The sequence below is a fragment of the Panthera pardus genome, unplaced genomic scaffold (assembly GCF_024362965.1).
Source record: "Panthera pardus isolate Hobbes unplaced genomic scaffold, ASM2436296v1 HiC_scaffold_21, whole genome shotgun sequence".
In the NCBI taxonomy this organism is placed as follows: Eukaryota; Metazoa; Chordata; class Mammalia; order Carnivora; family Felidae; genus Panthera; species Panthera pardus.
Window position 1 is genome coordinate 14,297,508 of NW_026526777.1, and position 21,814 is coordinate 14,319,321.

Below are 21,814 nucleotides of genomic sequence, written 5' to 3' on the forward strand. Positions count from 1 at the left end.
TCTTAAGAGAGACACTCCTGGCTAATTTTCTTTAGCTCAGTTTGAGCTTTAAATGTATCTGAAAGTAATGAAATCTGGCATAGTTGTTTTTTGTTTGTTCATTTGTTTTGTTTTTGTTTTTGTTTGCTTGTTTTTTTAATGCCAGAATCAGGACTTTTCATGGACCACCTGCCCATCCCTGCCCACCTCCTGTCTGAGATAGACTAACACAAAGAAGTTCCGTGGTGTTATTCTCAGTCGTAACAGAAGGGAGACCTGGGAGGCAATGTGTGTCTAGATTTTGCAAACCCTCTCGTCAGTCTCAACTCTGGCCAACCCCGCTGCCTACCAGCATCCCAGGATTCTAATCTCTTACTAAATGACCTTTGATGACTCCACATCAGCTATAAAATTCAGATGCCTCCATGGGGGATATGTGGCATATATATGGCCCATGATCCAACCCCAGTGTTCTTTTTCCTTCATATTATGTAGTCCCTTCTTGAAACACTGCTCCCCAGACGTCCTGAGCTACTCCTAAATCTCTGACCCGAACAAACTATCATTTAAAACACTTTCAGCAACAGGTGTAGGAAACCTAACCAGCAATTACTTAAACTAAGGTTATTTATGTTTTGGGGGGTTTTGTTGTTGTTATTATTGTTTTTTTTTTTTTTTTTTTTTTTTTGGTGTGGGGAGGGGGGGTGCTTTTTGGTTACTTTTTTTTTTTTAATTTAAATTTTAGTTAACATACAGTGCAATATTGGTTTCAGGAGTCGAATTCACTGACTCCTCATTTACATACAACACCCAGCGCTCATCACAAGTGCCCTCTTTAGCACCCATCACCCATCTAGCCCCTCTCCCACCCACCTCCCTCCCATAAACCCTCAGTTTATTCTCTATCATTAAGAGCCTCTGGTGGTTTGCTTCCCTCCTCTCTTGCCCCGCCCCTTCCCATATGTTCATTTGTTTTGTTTCTTAAATTACAAGTATGAGTGAAATCACGTGGCATTTGTCTTTCTCTGACTGACTTATTTCACTTAGCATAATTCTGTTTTACCAAGAGGATCAGAAGTAGATGGTCTGTGGGCTGTTTTTCACAACTCGACAACAAAAGGGCTGTGCCTCAGAATGCAGATTCCCACTTTATTCCCATTTTCCGAATGGTACCTCCCCCTCCTTCTCAGCTATTCCTGATATCTGAGCCTGTCTGGTATATGCTCTGCAGAAGGTCAGTTTTACTGCAGTCTTTCGCTGGAGTGTGTGTGGGGGGGGAGGGGGGGGGAGGGGTGGGGAGGGGCTGGGGGCGGTGCTCAGGAGGGATCAAAGATGTTAAAGCATAATTTTGGACAAAAAGATAAAATCGTGACTCTTTCACAAATTAAAAAGAGTGTGTGTTTGAGATATTATTTAAATCATGAGTGAACGAGGGAACCAGGCAGATCTTATCAGGGCTTCAAGGGAGAAGTCAGAGAAGCACAAATTTATAAAGAGTAAGGAATGGGGACATAAATGTGCAAATGGAAGCAGAACTGGCTTTTCCACAGGAAGGAGGATTGTCCTTCCTCGGGACAATTCATTTGCATTTCTATAGACAAGCATTATTTCCCATTGCTTCGGTACCTAGGACATAGAATTGTAAACTAGCTCCTGTAGAATCAGAACCTGATGCCAAGAAGACTATGCTCCAAAAGTATAGTTTTCCATTGAAGTACAAATATTTACCTACAAAGGAAGAAAGGCATATGCAACACAACATGTTTAGAATTGTTATAAGGACCAGGGCACCTGTGTGGCTCGGTTGGTTAAGTGTCTGACTCTAGATTTCGGATCAGGCACGGTTTGTGAGACAGTCCTGCATCGCCCCCCCCCCCCATGGGAGGGGGGTGCCCCTCCCCACCCTCAAAATAAATAAATAAACTTAAAAAAAGAAAGAATTGTCATTAGGACTAAATAATACAATCTCTAGTAATATTTAATAAAGTTGCAGACCCTGCCATTGCCGCCAGTGTTCTTAATTATTTCATGTGATCATGACGTAGTCTCCCCATTCAGACTGTAAACTCCTCCAATAATAGGACAGGAACATTCCATGGCCTTTGCATCTGCCATCTCTTCTTTCCTACTCTCCTTATTGTCACGACCTCTGGGTGCTTATGCTAAGTAGGTAGTAGATACTAATAAATGCCTGCAGAATAAGTGAATTCGTTAATTTTGTATCGAAAGAATGTGTCTTCTCTGATATTATTGTAGCCTTTAAAAATTTCTAATAGTTTTAAAAAATAGATATGATCAGGGGCACCTGGGTGACTCAGTCGGTTAAGTGTCCAACTTCAGCTCAGGTCACCATCTCACGGCTCTCACGAGTTCGAGCCCTGTGCCAGGCTCCGTGCTGACAACTCAGAGCGTGGAGCCTGCTTTGGATTCCGTGTCTCCCTCTCTCTCTGCCCCTCCCCTGCTCACGCTGCCTTTCTCTATCAAAAATATATATTTAAAAAAAATTTTTAAATAGATAGGATCAAAACAATTCGCTTTTCTTGGCATTGGGGCCAAGACCACACCTCAAAATCCAACAAAAATGTTACCATTTTGCATGTCGATAAACATTTTGACGTGTGTGTGTGTGTTTCTGCAAAGTTAGTCACTACCTGAACTAATTTCTTTTAAATATTTTAATAATTGTAAATATTTACAGGTGCCTACGTGGCTTAGTCAGTTAAACATCTGACTCTTGATTTCAGCTCAGGTCAGGTGATGATCTCACGGTTCATGAGATCGGGTCTGGCGTTGGGCTCTGTGCTGACAGCACAGAGCCTGCTTGGGATTTTCTCTCTCTCTCTCCCTCTCTCTCTCTACCCCCTCTGCTCCCCCCCCTCAAAATAAGTAAATCAGCATTTTAAAAAATAATTGTAAATATTTAATGGAGAAACAGTATGCACTTAATACAAAAGGAAGAGAAAACAAGACAAGTGCCTATTTGCTATTACCTATACTGATAGATTTTCACAGTGTATTTATTTGACTGTGGATCAACCAGATCATTATTATACTTTACTTTGTGCAATATGGCTAGAACCTATATGTACAGTAATTAAACTCCCCAGTTCCAATTTTTCACTATATTTAAATGCCGGAGTGTATGTGTGTAAATATATATCTTGGTTTTTACCTGAATTAATTTTCCCCTTTTAAAATTTTCTCTAGTAATCTGGGTGTTTTCAAATTGGGTGTGTAGGGGAGAAAATAATTTTCCTTTGTCATTCAAGATTCTTCTACCTGGACTAAGAATCAAATTGGCATGAGACAAGTTAACAGGAGAAAATCAACTTAAATTTTGTACGTTCAGGGAACCCACACAGACGTGAGATTCCAAAAACGGTCCAGTGAGAGGAGTATATATGTCATCCGAAACTAAGGAGAAGGGGGATAGGAATCTGGGACTTAAATGAGAAGGAATATAATGCACAAGAAGATGAAAAAGAACAAATGTTGGAAGAACAAATGTTTTCTGGGCCATTCAGAAACAATGGGACATAGAGAGGACTTTGATACAACAGGCCTTGTTAGGTTCCTCCCTTTCTGTCATACTTAGTTCATATTATAGTGTAGTTATCAATGGTGATGGGTCTCTTCCTGAAGCAACTCCTCTATCTAAATTCTTTTAGTCAGTTATGGTGGGGGAGAGGGTAATAAAGTTTCTTCCTCAGTCTTTTGGGCCTTGATTGTTTTCAGCCTGATACAATCTGCATGCCAAAGTGCCCCATTTGGGGGCTGCCTGCCCTTGGCCCCTCCCTACAGGTGCTGTAAAACTTCAGGATACTACCAGATATCTCTATGAATTCCTAGAAGAACACGTACTACAATAAACATACATCATTTATTTTTGCTTCATGATCCCCAGACGTGATCCCAACCCCACATCAGGGATTATGATCCGGGAAATGAACAGCATCCCTCTCTAGCTTCAAATGTCCAAAGACTTTTCAGTCCTTTCCAACTTTGTATTATTTTTTCTTGACTTCTAATTGGGCCATTTCTAATTTTTCCAAAACTTACTAATTTAGGAGTCCATGATTAGGCAGAATAATCCAGTTCTAACTAGTTTCAAGAATAACAGAAGTTCTACTTCTCAGTCGTTACGTATCATGTGTTTACAAATATAATCCAATACCCTGTTAGCCTGTTCAGTAGCAGTAGACCAGCATTAATGCATTCAAATTATATTTCCTCACCTAGCTAATAAACAATTAGCCAAGAATTCTGATCATATGAATTATAAGAGAAAACATCACTATTTCCTTCTATCTGTTTAAAATGTTTTAAGAGAAGTCACTGCCACATAATATCCTAAAAGAAATTGATCATACTTTTCCTGTAATAAACGTTGCTCTGACAGTAAAGCATTAGTAACCAATTGATAACCTAGCAACAATATTGTGATCTCTTTAGATAATTAATCTTAGCTATTTTCCTGTCAGAAGCAACAGTGCTTGATTTTATGTTGAGCTAGAAAGATTGCCAGTTTTGAAAATTAAAAAGCATTCCTTTTATATTATTCATTCCAGTAACAATTTATGATGGCGCATTTAGCAGCTGAATGCTTGTCAACAAATGTAATTATGTTTCGATATAAACAAGATTGGTGGTTTTACTATGCTGCTCCATCTTTGTTGAGAATGTTTTGATTTAGGTTCAGATTACCCAAGCTGTGTATTTATGTGTCATTTTTTTCCTCCTTTGTTAATAGTTTTTTCTGATAATTACTTGTAGGCAAACAAGCATGCATTTGGGATCCTTATGCACTGGAGATATCAAGCGGAGAAGAAAAGCTGCACCCTTGCCTGGACCTACCACAGCAGGTAGGACCTACCACAGCAAGAAGGGGTTGGGGCAGAACACAAATATAAAGTTCATAAGCCATCAAGAGGAAAATACAGATAATTCTAAATCACTTGCACTGAGAAAAAAGCACAGTTACAAGCAACTATTAAATCGTTTGCCTTTGGTGTCAGGATGTACTGTGTTTTCCTTGCCCAGATTTTTCAGGCAGCCAGTCAACAAAATATTTGCCACACACCTGCCTAAACACAAGACTTTGTGTGAGGTGTTAAAGGATACAAAATCTTCAAAGGCTGTGTCCAGAAATTTATAGACTGGTTGGGAAGACAAGGGATAAATAGATGAAAAGACAAATAACCCCAGAAGAGATTAATAGGAAGCAATTCAAAAGTGTAAGGAGAAGCCTCAAAACACAAGGCCCCATATTATGGAAGACGGAAAGCTATAGCTATGATTGCGTCCGTCTGGTTTCTAGCCCCAGCTCTGCAGCAATCCTTGGTTTGTCTTTCCTTATTTAAACAGAGATACCTGTCTGATTCCGTCGGTAGAGCATGAGACGCTTGATCTCAGGGTCGTGAGTTCAAGCCCCACATTGGGCATTGAGTTTACTCCAAAAAAAAAAAAAAATCTGCATTAGAATAAAATGTCTCTCATCATTTCCACCTCAAAGGACACATCCTTCGAATAGCATGCCATTCTAAAGAGTGTGGAATAGGGAAAAACACAAGTGCTGAGCAGAGGGAAGTCACTAGGCCCCTAGAAGCCTTCCTAAAAGACTCAAGCTTGGTGGTGAAGGATAGGAATAACACTAGTATGTATAACAAAATCTCATGCAAGAACAATGGTAAGGAAGGTAGAGATAAAAAACCAATGAGAGGAGGAAGCCAACGGGACATTAAAGTGTTGGACCCCCCCCCCCCCCCACATCGGAATAAACTACAATTAACCATCATGGATTTGTGACGCGGCAAACTGAATCTAAGAAATGTTTTCAGTGTAGTTACCTGGTCAGTTACAAAGAATAATAGCTTTGGCCTGTTGCCTGGGATCTTTAACCCATTCAGATTTATAAACTTTCTCTTCATTTGGGAAACCTTGTATAGGAAAAGTTCTTTTTCCCATTCTGAATTGTACAATACGAAAATAAGATTCACGTCAACCAGGAGAATAAACTGTGAGAAGGGGGAGAAAAATCTTGACATGGTGATGTCAAAGAAATAAAGGATGGGAAGCTTTAATTTTTTATTTAGGGCACCTGTCCTATAGTTGAGGGCTAAAAAAATTGAATGCCTTACGATTGAAGCACTCATGATGTAGTTGTCCCCTCTATATGAAGGGTGACATGGAATTAGGCATGTGGTTATGAGTGGATATAATATTGATCTTCATCTTGTAGTTGTATTGAGTTTTCAGAATTTGGAAGTAAGAGGCACCTATGTGTGGAATGTGTTCATATTTATGTAGAATAATGTTTACCACTTGTTGGGTACCTAGTATGTAACAGAAACTTGATTGTTTTCTTTTATCTTTGTAACAATTCTGTGAGCTTGGTGGCATTATCACTTTACACCATAAAATTTAAGCTACACAGCAGTGTTCGGTTTTTTCTTTGTTACTGGAGAAGACGTAATTCCTGAATGGCCAAGCGAGGTTTCAAGCCTACATCCACCTTCAGGACTTCTAAATCCCTACTCTTTCCATGACAACATACTATAGCCTTTGTGTAAGAATACATTTGTAAAGACTGCTCCATTGCATACGTTTATTTGAGGCTGCTATTGTGTCTTAAGTTTCATGGAAGACTTATCTCAGTATCGCAATGTAGAGTTACAGAACCTTCGTGAGAATACGTCTAATATCTCTCTTTATGCAGGAACATATAGCCACTTTTAGATCAAATACATGTCTTAAGTTCTTCAATTCAAATCTTTCATAAGGCAGGTGTAGGATTCTTTAATAGCCCCATTCCAGTTGAATGGTCCCTGAATTCTCTTATCTTTCAATGATTCAGACATTAGTGGCAGAAATAGTACAAGAGCAATCTTAGGAGTATGACTAAGGCAGCTTTGTGCCAGCAATAAGGAAGAGAGAATACGAGGGTCAGGTTCTAACACTCTGAACATATGTGAAGTGAGAAGGAAAAGGCATAATGGTTGAGGAGAGGATAATATAATTATTCCTACAAGGTGATTTTGATGTTACATCTCAATAGCATCAGAGGAAATCATTTATATGGAGTATGGGTATAAACATTAAACTTTAGCCTAAAACATTCATAAGCTTATACCAGCATATTCCAGATGTTATATTTAAAAACTGTTGTGATTCTCTTAAGATTCAGGATTTTGATTATATTACTAGATTTTTTTTTTGCTTAAAGAATAAAATTCATAGAAATTTAATGCATTTTTGTAATTACTCACAGTAGTTGAGTAAGAGAATTATGTTACTCATTTCCAATGCATTTTTTAAATCCATGCATAACTGTTCCTCTCAAAGAGGAAGAGAATGAGGTTATTTAAAAGTCCTCAGTTCTAAAAAGAATATCTTCTAATACTAATGAATCAACTCGAAGGTGAAGATTATTATCCAAATTCAAGTAAGAAATGCTTTTGCATAAATACACTTTGATAATGAGGTTATGAATCCTAGATCATCTTGTCTCTGAAAATTATAATTTTCAAATTCTGGAGTATATTCAGTCTCCTAATAGTCAGTTATATTTGTAAGTTTTCAAAGTTGAGTTAGCACATAGAACTATTTTAAAGTGAATATTCTTGCCATTTTATAGGCCCTTGCAAACATACCAAATAATGCATTGAACGGAAGTATATTCTCACAGTTTTCTTCTGCCTTTAGTCAGTGTTCAGTCCAAGCTGGAAAAATGCAAGTAAAGATAACTGCCTCTCTTTCGAAATAGGGGATAAGAGTTAAAAGGCAGACAGCTCAAATATTGTTTAATGATCCCCTCTGATTTGTATGTGAAATATTATGCGGTCAAACAGCAGCTTCAGAAAACATGTACCAAAACATTGTCAGAAAACTATAATTTGGCACTTTAACTTTATAATCCTGAACAGGGTTCATATGACAATTTAAGAGTCTAAAAATAAACAGTTATATGTTTTATACATAATAAATAATATACTTTTAAAAGTCCCCTATGAAATTAATAACCCCAAATCTGATCATCTTTACCTGCTATTGTGTTGAAAATTTTATTCACCCTGTTTTAGCAATGGCACTGAAGCATAATTTCATTCACTTTATAAGGCTATAGACTAGCCAGCAGTGTTATCGGGTGAACATTTATTAATTGTGACAGGAACACCAAATTTATTTCAGTGCTTTAGCTTATTTACTGCTCTTTCACCTTTGTATTTTGTATCGACAAAGTAAAATGAATATTGATAAGGTTAGATATTGATTTTTAAATGTATGGCTTGTTCTCTGCCTCATTCAAAGTCACATACCAAAAGATAGTTGATGTTCTCAGTAGCAAAGGATGTAGATTTACTATTATAAAATTGAGAACTGTTGAAGCAAGAAGGTTTGCCAGCAGAATGCATTTTATAGTTTGAAAAATGTCATCTGTAAAGGTGAAGAAAAGCAGTGAACAAAATAGAAAGAATATTATTAATGCATTTTTTAAAAGGCAGTCAGCAATGTTGGTTATGGTCTGTGTTTTTGGTAGAAGTCATAGCTTATTGAGGATTTGAGAGTAAGAAGATTTAAGTGCTTTCTGAAATATTGTGGCTACCGCATTTTTTTAAATGCTTTGTTCTCTATACATTACTAAATTCATTGCTATCCACAATTAGTATTTGCTATTACTGTTTTGCTTTTTTTGTTGTTATTATTTTGCTTTCTATTGAACAAATATCATAAGGAAAATAGTCATCATAAGGAGTCAACCTTTTTTCTATACATTTTAAATTATGTAATGAGATGCCTATTGAAGTTTTTTTTTTTTTTTTAATGTTTATTCATTTTTGAGACAGAGAGAGACAGAGTGTGAATGGGGAAGGGGCAGAGAGAAAGGGAAACAGAATCTGAAACAGGCTCCAGGCTCTGAGCTGTCAGCACAGAGCCCGACATGGGGCTCGAACTCACGAACCGTGAGATCATGACCTGAGCTGATGTCGGACGCCCAACCAACTGAGCCCCCCGGGTGCCCCGCATATTGAAGTTTAATATCTTGGTATAGATATTACTCCAGGGTAACTGTCTTCTGGGACATGCAACTTCTTGGCAAGAGGTTGCATTACAGCTTGTTGTGACTTATCGACTTTTTCCTCAGCATCCTACTGATACTTCAATAATAAAATAATCTCTGTGAATATTTAAGGCAATAAAGGCGAGTTGTAAATCCTAATAATGGGTGAAGATTTTTAGAAAGTGTGCTTTTAATTAAAAGTCACACTGATCATAATCAAGAAATGGTTGGTATAACCAAGCCCACTTCTAAAGTGCTATATCTCTTCAATTGTCCAAATTTACTTTATCAATAATTCTATTTTTATTTTCTTTTACTGCTGGATCTATATGACCACTGTAGTTTATCTTACCTCTTCCAGGATTTTAAAACAGGCAGACTTTGGGGGAAGATCAATGGTATTGAATTTGAAAACGGACTATATCTGAACTATAGCAAAAGCCTAGGAAACATATCACCGTCATCCTCTTGATACACGCATCACCAAACTACTGTTTGCTGTTTTAGGAGAGCCTTAAATGGCTCTCCATTTCATATCAGGAACACTTAAGGAAAGGGTAAGCATCCAAATTAGATAGAAAACCGTTGTGTTCCTGACAATATAAAAGACTAAATAATGAGAAAAGACTCAAACTACAGAATATCTGGACATGCTGAACAAAATGTAAAGCCATCTTTTTAGATGTATAGTTGAGACTGAAGGAAAGTAAATGGTCAAGACCAGAAATGATCCTAAGCACCTCCCATGCCCACGCCCAGTTTAGACTGTCCCAATCTAGGACCACTGAGGTATATTGGGGAGTGCCCCTGTGGGAAGGGAGCTAAGATGGGGAGTTGGGTGTAAGTAAAGATCCTATCAAGCCAGAACCTCTGGAAAGCTCTCTCCTCAGAAAAGGGCAGACTGGAAACAAAACTCTGCCTATAGGCACAGGAAAATAAAGAATCTCATTTCCACCTGGGCTTCAAGTAGAGGATTCTGAAGATTTGTAACCAAGAATTTATCCTCACATGAATTTCTGTTGTAAAATTACACCAAGCCAAAAACCTAACAAAAAACTGGTCTTTGAAGCAAATGCAAAGCCACTCTCGTGGTAACATGCCTTAAACTCTAAATGATTCTTTTTTATTTTACAAATGAAAACCTACGGAAAGTGGTCTTATGAGCCAAAAATTAAAGAAAAAAAAAAGTTGTAAACAGATTTAAAGAGCAATTTGAAGAGACTACCTAAAAGAACTGAGGTAAAAATATGGAAGGTAGAATGGCTGGAAGACTTGGAGGAGAATCAAGTTCAACACACATACATCTAATAGAACTTCCAGAAGAGATAGAAAGAATAGAGAGGTGCATTATTCCAGGGGCATATTGACTGAATTCAATGAAACAACTGAAGGAAAATGTGAATCTTCATATTCAAACTGTACACAAATCTTTATCAGAAAATAGTAAATGTAAATTTAGTCATACCTAGACGCATTGTAATAAAACTTAAGAACACCAAAGAGAAAGAAAAGAACTTAGTGGCCAGGGATAAAAGATGTAACGTACGTAGGAATGACATCACATTGGTAGCAAACTTAAAAACATGAGTACAGGGGCGCCTGGGTGGCGCAGTCGGTTAAGCGTCCGACTTCAGCCAGGTCACGATCTCGCGGTCCGTGAGTTCGAGCCCCGCGTCAGGCTCTGGGCTGATGGCTCGGAGCCTGGAGCCTGTTTCCGATTCTGTGTCTCCATCTCTCTCTGCCCCTCCCCCGTTCATGCTCTGTCTCTCTCTGTCCCAAAAATAAATAAAAAACGTTGAAAAAAAAATTTAAAAAAAAATAAATAAATAAAATAAAAAAATAAAAAAATAAAAAACATGAGTACAGTCTAGAACATAAGAGATAAGATTTTCAAAGTATAGAGACAAAATAATTGTCAACATAGAGTTTTATATCCAGTTAAACTATTTCCCAAGAGTGAGGATGAAATAAAGACGATTCCAGGTAAAGACCAATTATTACTAAACTTAGCACTTCATGTAGAAGAAAATAGGATGCATAAAAAGAGAATCAAAATCAAGAAGGAACTGTGAGCAAAGAGATTGTTAAACGTGTCCATAAAGCTAAAATATTGAATATATAAAAGTTAATAATGATGTTGAAGTGCCCATGAAGATGGTTAATTTGGATGTATAAAAGTAAGATGGAAGTAAAACTCTGGACAACAATATGGAAGTGTGAAAAAATAATAAGTATGCATGTTGACACTTAAAGGTAATAACCAAAAGAATAAAAATATAATTTTCAAGCTAGTGTAAACAAGCAATAGATACCATAAAGGAGGAAACAAAAATGTAGAGATGCCAGAAAGGGAAGAAACAAAAATATAGAGAAGTCCACAAAAATATAGAGAAACGTGAGGCAAATAGCATTAAATAATACAGGAAAAATAGATCCAGATATACCAGTAATCACAATAAATGTAAATGGAGTATATGCATCAGTTAAATTCAGGGATTATTATCATAGATCAAAAAACAAAACCCTGTAAATGCTGTTTATGGTAAGTACAACTAAAACTTAAGTTATAACTTAAATATCTGTAAAAGAAAGCCAGATAAGCTGTATTTATAGCAAGCAAAATGAATAATTCTTTAAGTATTTCAAGAGAGTTGAAGCACTCTTTTCAGACAGACTTGCTATGCTAGGTTAGACTAGAAATTTTTCAGGAGTTTGAAATTTGTGAATAGAGTAAAATCTTAGTCGTTTGAGAGAATGTGGCAGAAGAAATGACATAATAGAAAATATTAGTGGTAGAGTATTTTAAATTAAATGTTCAGTCAGTGAGTCAGTAACATTTGGACTCAAATGAGAGTTCACATTTTAACTGGGACTTTCTAGCTAGTTGACTTTGGGCAGGTGTGTTACCTCTTCAAACCTCAGTGTCATCTGCAAAATGAAACCAATAATACCTTAGATTGGCCAGGAAGGTCAAAAGAAATAGTGTATATGGAAGTATTTGTAACTGCAGAGCTACAGACTTCGTTATATATTGTTATCCACCTATGCCAGTATATTTTTGCTGTATATTGCCCATAAGCAAATTGAGAGAAGATATTATTGCAATTCACCTATAACCCATTTTTTTTTTTTTAGTTATTTGAAGCATCATCATCACTAAAACTATTTACTTGCCATTAATTTTCATGGAAAGGTTGTAGGCTTTTGGAGTAAACTTAACCAAAGTTTGAATCGGAGCTTACTCACTGCATAGTCATGGTTAAGTGACATCGTGTCTCCAAGGCCATTTATCATTCCTTCTTAGCACAGTTGTTATGAGGAACGGAGATGAATATTATATGCCTAACAAGTAAACCATGTGCATGGTACATAATAGGCAGACCATGGTCCGGATTATATTATTGAATATTAACATCCCTGTGTGCCTTCACAACCAATACAATTTTAAGATTTTTTTTTTAGTTTTTTGAAAAGACTATTCTTTGATACATAATGATTCCATAAGAAATATATTTCCGTATAATAAAAATATTTATTAATAAAAACACTTCTCCAAACATGTCAATATAGATTACGTCTTTCATTTTTTACAAAGTTTTCATCACTTAAGAAAAAAAAGGGAAATTAGTTCTACATTAAATTTTTATTATTTATTATTTTAAAAGCATGTGCCTTGTATTTTAGGCATTAAAGATTCAAACTGATTTAACAAAATTCACATGAGAAATGTCTACAATTTTGCAGATAAAATGCAGAATGGTCTGAATCAAGCTTTTCTATATTCAGAATGAAATAATTAAAACACCTGACAATGAGTAGGAACACCTACCGTTTTCTCACAACTCAAACTGTGCTAAATGCTGTTTCTTTTCTTAATAGTAATCAAACAACCCATGTCCTTAAAAATTAGTTATTGAGAACAGAGGACTGCATTATAACTCATGATTTTAATAACCACAAATAATAATGATGATGATAATAATAATAGTCTTGGCCCCAAGCTGGCTAGAAAAGTAATAGGGAAAAGAGGATGGTAAGAAAGAGTGAATGCGTACCACAAATGCCTTCTGAATACAGGGGAGGGTCTGAAGTGGGGTGCATGGGCTGTTATGTAGGAACCTGCAGTATGTATGACCTCCCCTTCCATTGGCTGTTTATCCAACATCAATACAACACTTGAGAAGCCAAATTACTAAACAAGCTGCCAATTAGGCTTGCAGTCAGCTGGACAGATTAGCAGCTAAGAGAGGCCGATACAAGATTTTCATCTCTTGAGCCAATTACGCAAGTGAATTACCATCCACAATACTCTCTGGAAGATTCGAGGGGAAAGGAGCGACTAGGCTGTCATAAGAAATCCCGAGTAAAGGGGGCTGGGAACGGGAGCATGCGGGAGAGTTAGCAGGCTTCGTGTTGCTAAAATTGCCCAAACAGGAGGAGAGCCTTCCAGGAAAGGACTTAAAAGATTTAGCACTGCCAGGAGCAAAAGGAAAGGAAATTAAGGTTGTAGGATGCTGTTCAGAGACAGAGTTGTTCCACTCCCAAGTCTTAATCTCATAAAAAGGATAAGAGACCAACAGTAGATCTCACTCCAGAATCATTGTCCATGAAAAATGAAGTAACTGTTACCTTTTCTTTAAGGTTGTATAGAAAAGCTTTTTTGTTTGTTTTTCAGGAATCTGTTTCTATGTGGAAAGATTTAGCATTTGAGAAATTAAATATTCTTTCTTTTTATTGTTTTACTTCAAAGTATAATATAATGCTTTGTTTTATTTTCATGAAGAAGAGAAATGAAATCACCTAAAATACAGAGAAGGAGTGGGTTCTTTTCCATGTGTATAAAAAACAAGCATGGGGAGAATTAGCGTGGTCACTCCCGGGAAATACCAAATACCAACATTTGAAATTAGGATAATCAATTACCATTTGATGTTCACTTTAGATCTGAGAATTGACCACAATTTAGCAATTTTTGAAGAGGTGTATTAAATTGACCTCATATTTTTTCTTAAATATGAAACAGATTTTAAACCTGAACTTTTGCAAGCTCTTGCATCCAAGGTATGATTAAACAGAAGTGCAGCCAGAGCACCAGGAGACCTCTGACCTGATTGGAGCTTAGAGATGGAGTTAAACTAATTTGTGGCAATCACTGAAAAATCAGGGGTGTGGGACAGAACGGTAGTTCACTGTTCAACCTGACATACCTGTTCGGCGGCTGTTCAGAAAATATTAGATATCTCGGATGTCTGTCTTTGTTGCCACCATAATCATAATTTCAAAATAAAAACCTAATTGCTTTTTTTGTTGTCATATTAGGGAAAAGTTTTGACAAACAGCTTTTGTTTGGTGTGTGTGTATGTGCGTGTGTTAACTAAGAGGTCCATTTTTTACGTTTTATGTATGCGTGTGTGTGTGTATGTGTGTGCGCATATGTGCACAGAGAGTTTATATATATATATATGTATATATATATATATGTATATATATATGTATATATAATTGCCCTATTCTAGCAGTAAATAATGTTAATTATGAATTTTTCTTTGACAACAGTCATTGCCATTCAAGCTGCTTGGTTTTTCATTACACATTAAGGTACTTGTTTCAGTGAGCTGAGACCCAATTTGACAAATCCAAAACTGACTCATTATTGGAGTAACCTAGTTTTTCCTTACTCCCTGTAATTAATTTAGCAAATGGCAATAATGTATTCTATTCTCAGTCCTAAAATGTACTGAAGATTGAGACTACCACAATGTCCAATAAAGGGCTTTGAAAATCAATTGATTATAGTAAATGAGTGTCGGTTATTAAAACTTATTTCTAGCTCTTTGCACTTCCATTCTTGTAGAAGTCAGAATCATGAGGAACAACCCACTTGCTCTTCCCCGAGAAGGCCAGATATGAAGTACCACGTGAAACAAACTGTTGGTTCAACTCTGGCATTTCTTTTATTATGATTTTTTTTTTTTTACTCTGAAATATATATACCAAAGAATACGCAGAAATGCATAGGTACAGTCTAAAGAACAATAATGCACTGGCCATTTCTGTTACCGACATCCAGGTGAAGAAATAGAGCACTACACTTTCCAGTCCCATAGATAACTTTTGTTGTTATTACTGGTGCTGGAGGATCCTTCTGTGCCTTGTATTACCATCTTAAACGTAGTCTTAGAGAAGGAAACGGACAGAGAGTCCCAACCTTCTTAGGGAGTGGGGATGGAGTAGAAGGTACCCTCATAACCCCCAAGTCAGGGAGGAAAAATTGATGATGGTGGAAAAGGTGCGGAGGGGGATGTGGGTCGATGCCAAAGACATCTGATTCACAAGCCTTCGAGAGTAGTGAGTGATCTTGTCAACAGCTGCCCATTTCAACCCTCAAACTGTCCAGGAAGAGAGCTCACATTTCCGACCAGAAATATGCCGGACCCAGGGCTTAGCTGGTATATACACCAGAGACATACTCAGATCTTTGAAAAGTGAGACTTTATCCATGGAGGACTAAGGAGGGAAGGGCGAGCTAGCACTGCATCCCTGCAAGTTTGTGGCCCAGAGTTCTACCACAGACTTCTCGGAAAGCTCTGACAGAGGAGATTGGGCTAAACATGTTCTCACTAAAATAAAGACTGTTTTAAGATGCCCTCAACCCCTTTCCCACACAATCGCCAGTATTTGCTCGCCACTTCCTTCTTCTGCAAGGGGCGTATCATAAGAAATGCTCTGTATTTGAGAGTCCTGATTACTTTTAACAGGTTATCTCTAGATTTGCTATTGTCCCCTTTCATACGCCACAATCTCACAGCTGCTGATACAGGATAAGCAGAAATGGGCCACTCTCAGGGTGCCAGCCTGCACTTTACAGCTGGGGCACACAGAGCAAGGCCAAGTCTTTCGTCAAAGGAGGGAGCCCAGGTTCTTGTGCTTCCTTGACTTTTACACTTGTTCATTTCACAATTCCTCGAATTTAGAGATTTGGTACTTCTGCGCTTTCCCCTAGAATCAGATGTACGGTTCGTATGCTCAACTATTTCCATAAGAGCCTACAAGAAAATTTAAGTTAAAGGTCAATCTTTGGGGGGAGTCTGGGTAGCTCTGTCAGTTGAGGATCCAACTCGATTTCGAGTCAGGTCATGATCTCAGTCTCTGTGCTATCAAAATAAATAAATAAATAAAAACTTTGTTTAAAAAAAAAGTCAATCTTGGAAAATGTCATCAAATAGATAATGCTTAAGATGGGTGCATCTCTCAATTGTCTTTGCTAAGAACATTGGGGAAATAACAGCTATTTCTAAATCTCATGGTAAGCACTGCCCAACCTCCTTTTCCAAAATAAGGAATGAGGGTAGGTAGGAGATCAGGGATGGAGGGAAAAGGGAAGGATTACTTTATATACAGTGCTATACATGACAGTAATATTCTTTTTTCTCTATTCTTCCCTTCTTGCCTCCTTCTATAGTAATCAAAACATAGAAATGGAAGAAAGGGGAAGAAAGGAATTAAAAGTTGCATATGTTATAGTCCAAATAATAAATAACAAGATGATTAGAACAGTGTCAACAATTTCTATGAATTAGGGATGTCATCAGTTGTGCTTTTCATTTGGTTTGGTTTTAGTTTTGGTTTTATGGAATGTCAAGGCCCCGAGGAAGTATAAGGTATTAGATCGTAAGTTGGTGATCTTCAGAATTATCGTTGACACTAACACAGCAATGAAATCAAATCTCTTTGTATTTTATCATTTACTGAGAATACTTTGCCTGCACGATCTCATCTGACCCTGGCAACTTGCTGTGAGGTAGGCAGTGGACGTTGTTATACCTACTTTACAGAAGAGAAAACAAAAGCCCCAAGAAGTTAAATAACTTAATCAACTACTAAGTAGTATAGCTAAAACTCTAAACAAGATCTTTCTTCCATGGATCCCTCTACCACTACAAACTCCTTCTCCCAAGATGAATAAACAATGACCCTCTCACCCCTTCCCCACCCCCACCCCCAGTACCTTGTTGAAAGAAAAACTTATGAAAATATGATTTTCTTAGCTTGAGAGGAGATCTTCACCTGTGTCTGTACTAATGTGTTTTGGGGCGGGGGGGTGTTTTTTTTTTTTTTTTGTCATTTTATAATTTCAGGATTTGTAGGAGAAAATGCCCAGCCAATCCTAGAAAGCAACATTGGAAATCGAATGCTCCAGAATATGGGCTGGACACCTGGGTCAGGCCTTGGACGAGACGGCAAGGGGATCGCGGAGCCCATCCAAGCCATGCAGAGGCCAAAAGGATTAGGTCTTGGATTTCCTCTACCAAAAAGCACCCCTGCACCTGCCACTCCCAATTCAGGAAAATCCGCCTGAGAAGAAAAACAAAGAAGAAATGTTTTACAATTTTTATTTAATATATATATATATGTACATACATATGTACACATATATATGTGTGTGTATGTATATATATGTATGTACATATTTATATATGTGTATGTGTATATATATACATACGTATATATATATATTCCATTGTATGTATGTATATATGTGTGTGTGTATGTGTATATATATATATATATATATATATATATATTCCATTGCCCTAAAATTACAACATAGCTTCCGTTTTCGAAGCAGAAATTGACCTTGCCTCAAACTCCTCACTCTAGCGTCCTGCGAGTGGTCCTGCCACAGTGATAGAAATGGGGTTCCCTCACAGTTACTGGTGCTAAAGTGAAAACCTTTACCTTTAAAAATTTTTTCAGCAACTTCCAGTTATTTCTAGGTATAAATAACAGCTTGTTGCCCCTATTTATTTTGATCTCATAGGTCAGTCATTTCTAGCTGGATTCAGTCATTGTGTGTGCAATGCCCAGGCAAACATGAGACACCCACGTGTTTCTCAAATGGGATAGGCCAGAAAGGATGTTGTTTCCTATCACACCCAGAACTCAAAGACCGATCATCACGTCAATGAAGTCCTAAGCAAATCTTTGTTTGAAAGGCTTGCCAATTTCACATTCCTTGAATCTGGCTTTTTCATGAGGATTCTGTAATGGGGTGGTACCCATTCATCTATCCTTGGACAGGGTAGTATCAGGTTCACAGTTGACAAACAGTGATTAATGTTTCCCTCTGACATTGTTGACCAAAACAAACCTCATCATTGTTATCACCGGAGTGCCCTCAACATGACTTGCGGATTTTACCAATTTTACCTCATTTAGAACATCAAATAATTATTGAAAGAAAAATGTATTTTTTCAATTCACCATGACCGAACTGTAAATTCTATTCATCTAGATTTACTTCTACCTCTGTCTTCCCAAAGGTTGATATTTTTTTAGATCGATGCAACTGTAGTAAACTAATTTTCAGTTTTAACCATTGGAGTAACCTGTTTGAATTATTGAATCGATTTATTTGAAAATTTAAATGGCTCTCCCAAGAATTCAGATCTCTGGCAGTGATCCAACCCATTTACAAGGTGAACAAGAGAATGAATGGTAATGATTTGCCCTTTCTAACATCTGAGTAGTTTAAAACCAAGCAAAAACAAGTCATTTTTATTATATGCCTCTATTGTTATTTTTGAATCATCTGCTTTATAATGCCAAGGCTTCTAAATTGCTCTTAGCTTAGAGGATGATGACCTTCATTATTAAGGACTGATATTATATTTGTAATGGCTTTTATTGGTTGAGTAAAGGCCAGGGTAACACGTGTGAATCACCTTTCTAATGGAGTTTTTTAAGTTTTTTTAAGAGCAGTTTTAGGTTCACAGAAAAATTAAAGAGAAGGTACTGAGACTTCTCATAGGCCCTCTGCCCCCAAACATGCACAACCTCCCCCATTATCACCATCCACCACATGGGCGGGACGTTTGTTACAAGTGGTAAGCCTCCATGATACATCATAATCACCTAAAGTCTACAGTTTACATTACAGTTCACCCTGGTCTGGTACATTCTGTAGGTTTGGATCAATGTATAATGACATGAATCTAGCATTATAGTATCACACAGCAGTTTCACTGCCCTGAAAATCCTCACTACATTTAGTAGGTTTTAGAAAATTTGTAAGTCCCCGAGTTTTTTAAAGTAGGAAGTAGAGCTTTATGCCTATAGTAGACCTTTCCCAGGTGGTGCCCTAACTGCCAGTTAGGGAAAAGAAAGTCAGCCTGCTATTTGAGAGTCTCTATGGTTTGCCAAACATACATGTTTAAGAATTCTCTTCTTTCCTAGGGGTATTGTGGTAAGAGGACAGTTTGGTTTAGGGATTATAGACTACCAGGTGAATTGTTCATTTGAGGAATTCTTATTGGATAGAGTAACCCTATTGTATGATTATTTTCTATAAGTTTGTTTCATAGAAATTTGCCTTTTTTTAAAAAAGTGCTTTGTGTTAAATACTCATTCTAGCTATGTAAGGGGAGAAATCTGGAGGAGATCATCTATATACCAGGTTAAAACTTCTTAGATTGTGTATAGTGCTCTAGGATCTACTCAAAAGATTTCTTTAAAAACCCATTGCCTGAATTTTCTAAAAGCCTAGAATTTTGAAAAGCCAAATTTGGAGCCACTGATAACACACAGTAAGGTTCTTGTGAGACTGGTCCCAAACTCCTAATGTTCAAACCCTCATAGTGAGGAAAAGCAGAACATACCAACATGGGGAAACTCCTTAATTAAGTATTGCAGTCTTTATGAACGTTTTGTGTTGTTTCCCATCTGGAGAGATCCTAGTCATCTGAAGCAGCCCCTCTGAGATGCTCACTTACCTTGGGTATTTTCCTCTAACACTCCCTCTTAAAAAGGTCATGTTTACATTTTCAGCAAGCAGAAGAAAGGTCTTAATCTTGACCTCTAGAGCCCTTTATGTGTCTCTCAGAGGACTTAAAATATTTTTTATGTTATGGAAGTACCGTAAAACCTTGGTTTGCGAGCATAATTCATTCTGGAAACATGCTTGTCATCCAAAGCACTTGTAGATCAAAGCAAATTTCCCCATAAGAAACCAGGGAAACCTGGATGATTTATTCCACAACCCAAAAATATTCATATAAAAATGATTATAATACTGTAATATGATACAAAATGATAAAGAAAATACAAAATATAAAGAAAAATAAATTACCTTTGAAAACCTTTGTGGCTGGTATGAGGGAGACCAGAGGGAGAAGGGTTACTGTGTAGGACAAATTTCACTATCACTCACTCACTGACAGAATCACTGCTATCTGTCGGCTCAATGGATTCTTTTTCTTTTCGTGAAAGTTTAACAAGGAACCTATCCAATGACCTAAAATGAAGCAAAGCATTCCTAAGCTTACTCTTGTATGGAAAAGCAAAGGACTGTCCATAGGTGCTTTGAAGTGATAAAAAAATACATGAGTGCCAGTTGTGGGCACCTTCCCATGTTCTCAAAAATAACTGATCTGTCAAACAACGTGGCCTGAGACTGAGCATCTGAGCATGGGAGGCGATCACCCACAATCCCACAGTGACAGAGAGAAAGAGAGAGAGAAGAACCATTGGCTCAGTTGTGATCATGTGATATATGTCTTCCCACACTACTAGTATTGAAAGATCTCTCTCGTTTATCAAGTTAAAATTTATTAGGAATGTTTGCTCGTCTTGCAGGACACTCGCAAAACCAGTTACTTGCAATCCAAGGTATCCGTGTATTTCACTATACAAAACATGAATCAATACTCAAAGTAGGGAAGTGGCAATATCCTAAGCTTTCCCTGCTATCGCACAAACATACATCGGAAGTACATACATCCCTTCCCCATTCGGTCTTCAAGAAAAATCAGTGCAGACCTGATGTTCTATTTGTACCAGAATGTAATTGGAGAAATAAACAATCAAAATATTGAATTCTTAATATAAATCAAATATTTAAGATATGAAGCCCATTAATTTATGTTTCACATATAGTTTTTACCCATTACTGTGCCCATAGAACCCAAAGCATCCAAAGAAATTCATGATTTAGAAGGCATCATTCATGTCTCCTTTAAAAAGGTGGTAACATTTTTCTCTGCTCATTTGGGAAGCCATTTTCTATTCTACAGTATCTAAAGCCCCATGTCAAGTTAATTGGTTGTGCTAAAAAATTTAGAGAATACATAGGTCTCTTCCTTTATTGTCTAAATTACCCATCCCTAAGCTGTAGCCAAGAGAAGCTGAACATGACCTACCTTAGCAATTGAACTTTTTTCTTTGTATACTTGTTATACTTGATATTGGTGAGACTGTGTCCTCGAGTCATTTCCTTCTTTCCTTCCTTCTCCCCAAACATAATTTTTAAGGCTATGTTGCCCTCAAATTTGTTTGCTTTCATTTTTCAGTTACATGGTACCCCTTTAAAAGAAAATTCATAACTGATTAAAATTTACCAATTAATTAATTGGTCTCAACATTTGGATACATAGATTTTATGACTCCTACTGTGCTTACCAAACACAAGTTAAGACAGTAGAGGTAAAGATATTCATAGTGTATACATACAGGTGTGTTTACAGGGCACATAATGTGTGCAATAAACAGACATGATTGCAAAATATTGCATTTTATTAATATGTTTATTTTAACATTGTGAATTGATATTCTTGTAATTGAACTAACGATTACATCAACACATTTTCATTTTGAGCAGATTTCCTTGAAGTGAAAATCATTTCTTCCTGTATGTTGTCTTTCTAAAAACAAAAAGTGATCTAAATCAGTATTGTAAAATGAAGTAGGTTAACAAAGACTATTTTGGATTTTTTTTTTAGG

The 21,814-nt window shown here is 37.0% G+C and overlaps 1 protein-coding gene across 2 annotated transcripts in view; it reads left to right on the top strand.

Annotated features, from left to right (window-relative positions):
* Window positions 1-20,178, top strand: part of GPATCH2 (G-patch domain containing 2) — a 178,566-nt gene extending 158,388 nt beyond the window's left edge. Inside the window, exons 9-10 of one of the 2 annotated variants that reach the window (XM_019465635.2) lie at window positions 4,753-4,841; window positions 17,176-20,178. In XM_019465635.2, the coding sequence (XP_019321180.1) occupies window positions 4,753-4,841; window positions 17,176-17,396 (310 nt within the window). In that variant the 3' untranslated portion in view covers window positions 17,397-20,178. Of the gene's footprint in view, window positions 1-4,752; window positions 4,842-16,499; window positions 17,133-17,175 lie in introns of those variants that run through there. The other variant, XM_019465636.2, reaches the window with a different exon arrangement.
* The last annotated feature ends 1,636 nt before the right edge of the window (window positions 20,179-21,814 follow it).